This window comes from Echinops telfairi, unplaced genomic scaffold (assembly GCF_000313985.2).
Source record: "Echinops telfairi isolate 266 unplaced genomic scaffold, ASM31398v2 ScPeMD7_7474;HRSCAF=8512, whole genome shotgun sequence".
Lineage (NCBI taxonomy): Eukaryota > Metazoa > Chordata > Mammalia > Afrosoricida > Tenrecidae > Echinops > Echinops telfairi.
In genome coordinates this window covers 973,598-975,787 of record NW_022111378.1, presented here as the reverse complement: position 1 = coordinate 975,787, position 2,190 = coordinate 973,598, and the positions used below count along the sequence as shown (strand labels likewise).

Sequence of the window (2,190 nt, the reverse complement as noted above, 5' to 3'; positions counted from 1 at the left end):
CTCACTTTTCTCCCTTAAAGTGGCTGGTGGGTTTGAACTGCGGACCTTAAGGTCAACCCACAGCACTACAAGGGCTTCTTCATGTTTTTATATATAGATCACAGTCAACATTCAAGTATACATACTTTAAATATTTATATGTGTTTATATGTATAAAGCACAAGTATTTATGTTTTACACATAGACATATACCTACAAATGTACCTATTTTGCATATATACTTGAATACTATGATTATCTTTGTATGTAGAGATTAGAATAATATTCTAATTCCATTCTGTATTTTGATGCAAATAACCTGAGTGTTATACCTCATTTTCTTTTGAAAATGGCACTGGCCAGAACTGTTTGACATAATCTCATGCTTTCCATGTGTGGAATCTCATGATTTCCATGTGTTGCATGTATAGGCGGTGCTTGATCTGTGAAATAATACAGTATTTTCTCTACTCCCAAAAGTCCTTGTTGGGTACCATTTGTACAACTAGAGAACACACAGTCTGCTGGAACCTTATAGGAATTATGTGAAGGAAATAAAAAGCAATTCCCACTACAAAAGAAATGTTTTACTAAACCAAAAAGTTTGATTTCCCTATTGAAGTAAACATTAGTGGCCTACTCTAAAAATTAAAATATCAAACAGAATAATCTTCCCCCAGAAGAGAGTAATCTTCTACCTAAATCTAGGGGCCAGGAAAAAGGGAAGAACTCAGAAAACTGACTTGGCTTTTGTGTGCTTTTCCAGACTCTGCAGGATGTCCATTCCTACATGGAGGTAGAAGGGATTCTTGGTTGCCTAGAAAGAACATGAGAGAATGTGATCCAGCAAGGCCTGGGAGCCAACAGTCCTCATGATGCCGCAGGAAGGTTCCAGAGACAGGAGCCAGAGGGAACGGAACCCGTTCACTTTACCTGTTGGGGTCAGGAAGAAAGGACTATGGTGTTCTGTCCGTTCACGTCAAAGCATACCTACAGTTTAACTTGAACCAATCCAAAGCAGAGGAGAATTCATATTCAACTCTACCGTGATGAGTAACGGGTAAATGTGGAAAATGAGGCGGGACCCACCCTGAGTCACATCCGAGAAGCTACACCCTGAAAGCAGAGGCGCAGGGAAACAGGCCCTTCCCCATTCTACACACAGCACCAGGACATATTGCTCAGAGCCTTACTCGGGAAAAGCTAATGGGTCCAGGCCTTTGAAACCTATCTAAAGGAAGCCACCACACATTCTAATCATCCTGAGAATCAGTCCTTGGGTGGCTCACTCTTCTTTCACATGCTCAAAGATGATCCATCTCATGAGGGAAAGACACCTGTCTGAAAAGAAGGGACTTTTACTCCACAGACAGTTTCAATATCGGGGATCATTTTTAACTCATACCTGGTGCCAGCTTGCAGTAAAAGCAAATACCTACAAGGCCTACACCATCTGATTACAAGGCAGTGTGCAACTCGAGAGGATGGCCACAGTAAAATGGAGGGAAGACGTCCCAGGATACTGAGAAACCAAAAACATGAGGAAGCCGTCGAAAATGGGCCCCAGGGTGTGAGGGAACTATGAGGTCTGAACAGAGGCACAGGACTGCGCTGAGGAGAAATCAGCTGGCTGTTGGGCAACCCTCTCAGGGTGAGCAGCCTTACTCCACACCCTGAGCGCCGAAAAGCCAGCATGTCCAGGGCCACCTTGCCTTTCCTGGAAGGGACATTATCTAAAACTCTCTTCAGGTCTCTCTTCAGGCATGAGGACAAGTGCTTGTTTCTTGGAATGTGCCCATTCCATAAGAGACACAAACAGCAAGGATTCTATACTGTATTGTCATACAAATAATGAGGGATTTTTTTTTGTTTTTTTGCCAATCAAGTTCTTCCTCCCCCAGGTACTTCTCCAAAGTCCCAACCCCAGGTTTTTTCTTAAGTGCCTGTGAGATAGCTAGATAGACAGAAAGGCAGATAGTCAGGCAATACCTGGGGTACAACGATGAAACATACAACTTTCCCCTAGTTCTTCAATGCTTCCTCCCACCCCACTATCATGATCCCAATTCTACCGTACAAATCCAGCTAGACCAGAGGATGTACACTGGTACAGATAGGAAATGGAAAGGGAATCCAGGACAGATGATCCCTGCAGGACCAGTGGTGAGAGTGGCGATACTGGGAGGGTGAGGTGGAAAGGGGAAACCAATT

At 43.5% G+C, this 2,190-nt stretch overlaps 1 protein-coding gene across 1 annotated transcript in view; it reads right to left on the bottom strand.

Annotated features, from left to right (window-relative positions):
* The window catches only part of EDEM1 (ER degradation enhancing alpha-mannosidase like protein 1), a gene marked incomplete at its 5' end in the record, with an annotated part of 38,149 nt that overhangs the window by 10,663 nt on the left and 25,296 nt on the right, over positions 1-2,190 (bottom strand). The window contains 2 exons of the mRNA XM_045285629.1: positions 719-796; positions 1,025-1,095. Of these exons, the coding sequence (XP_045141564.1) occupies positions 719-796; positions 1,025-1,095 (149 nt within the window). The remainder of the gene's footprint in view (positions 1-718; positions 797-1,024; positions 1,096-2,190) is intronic.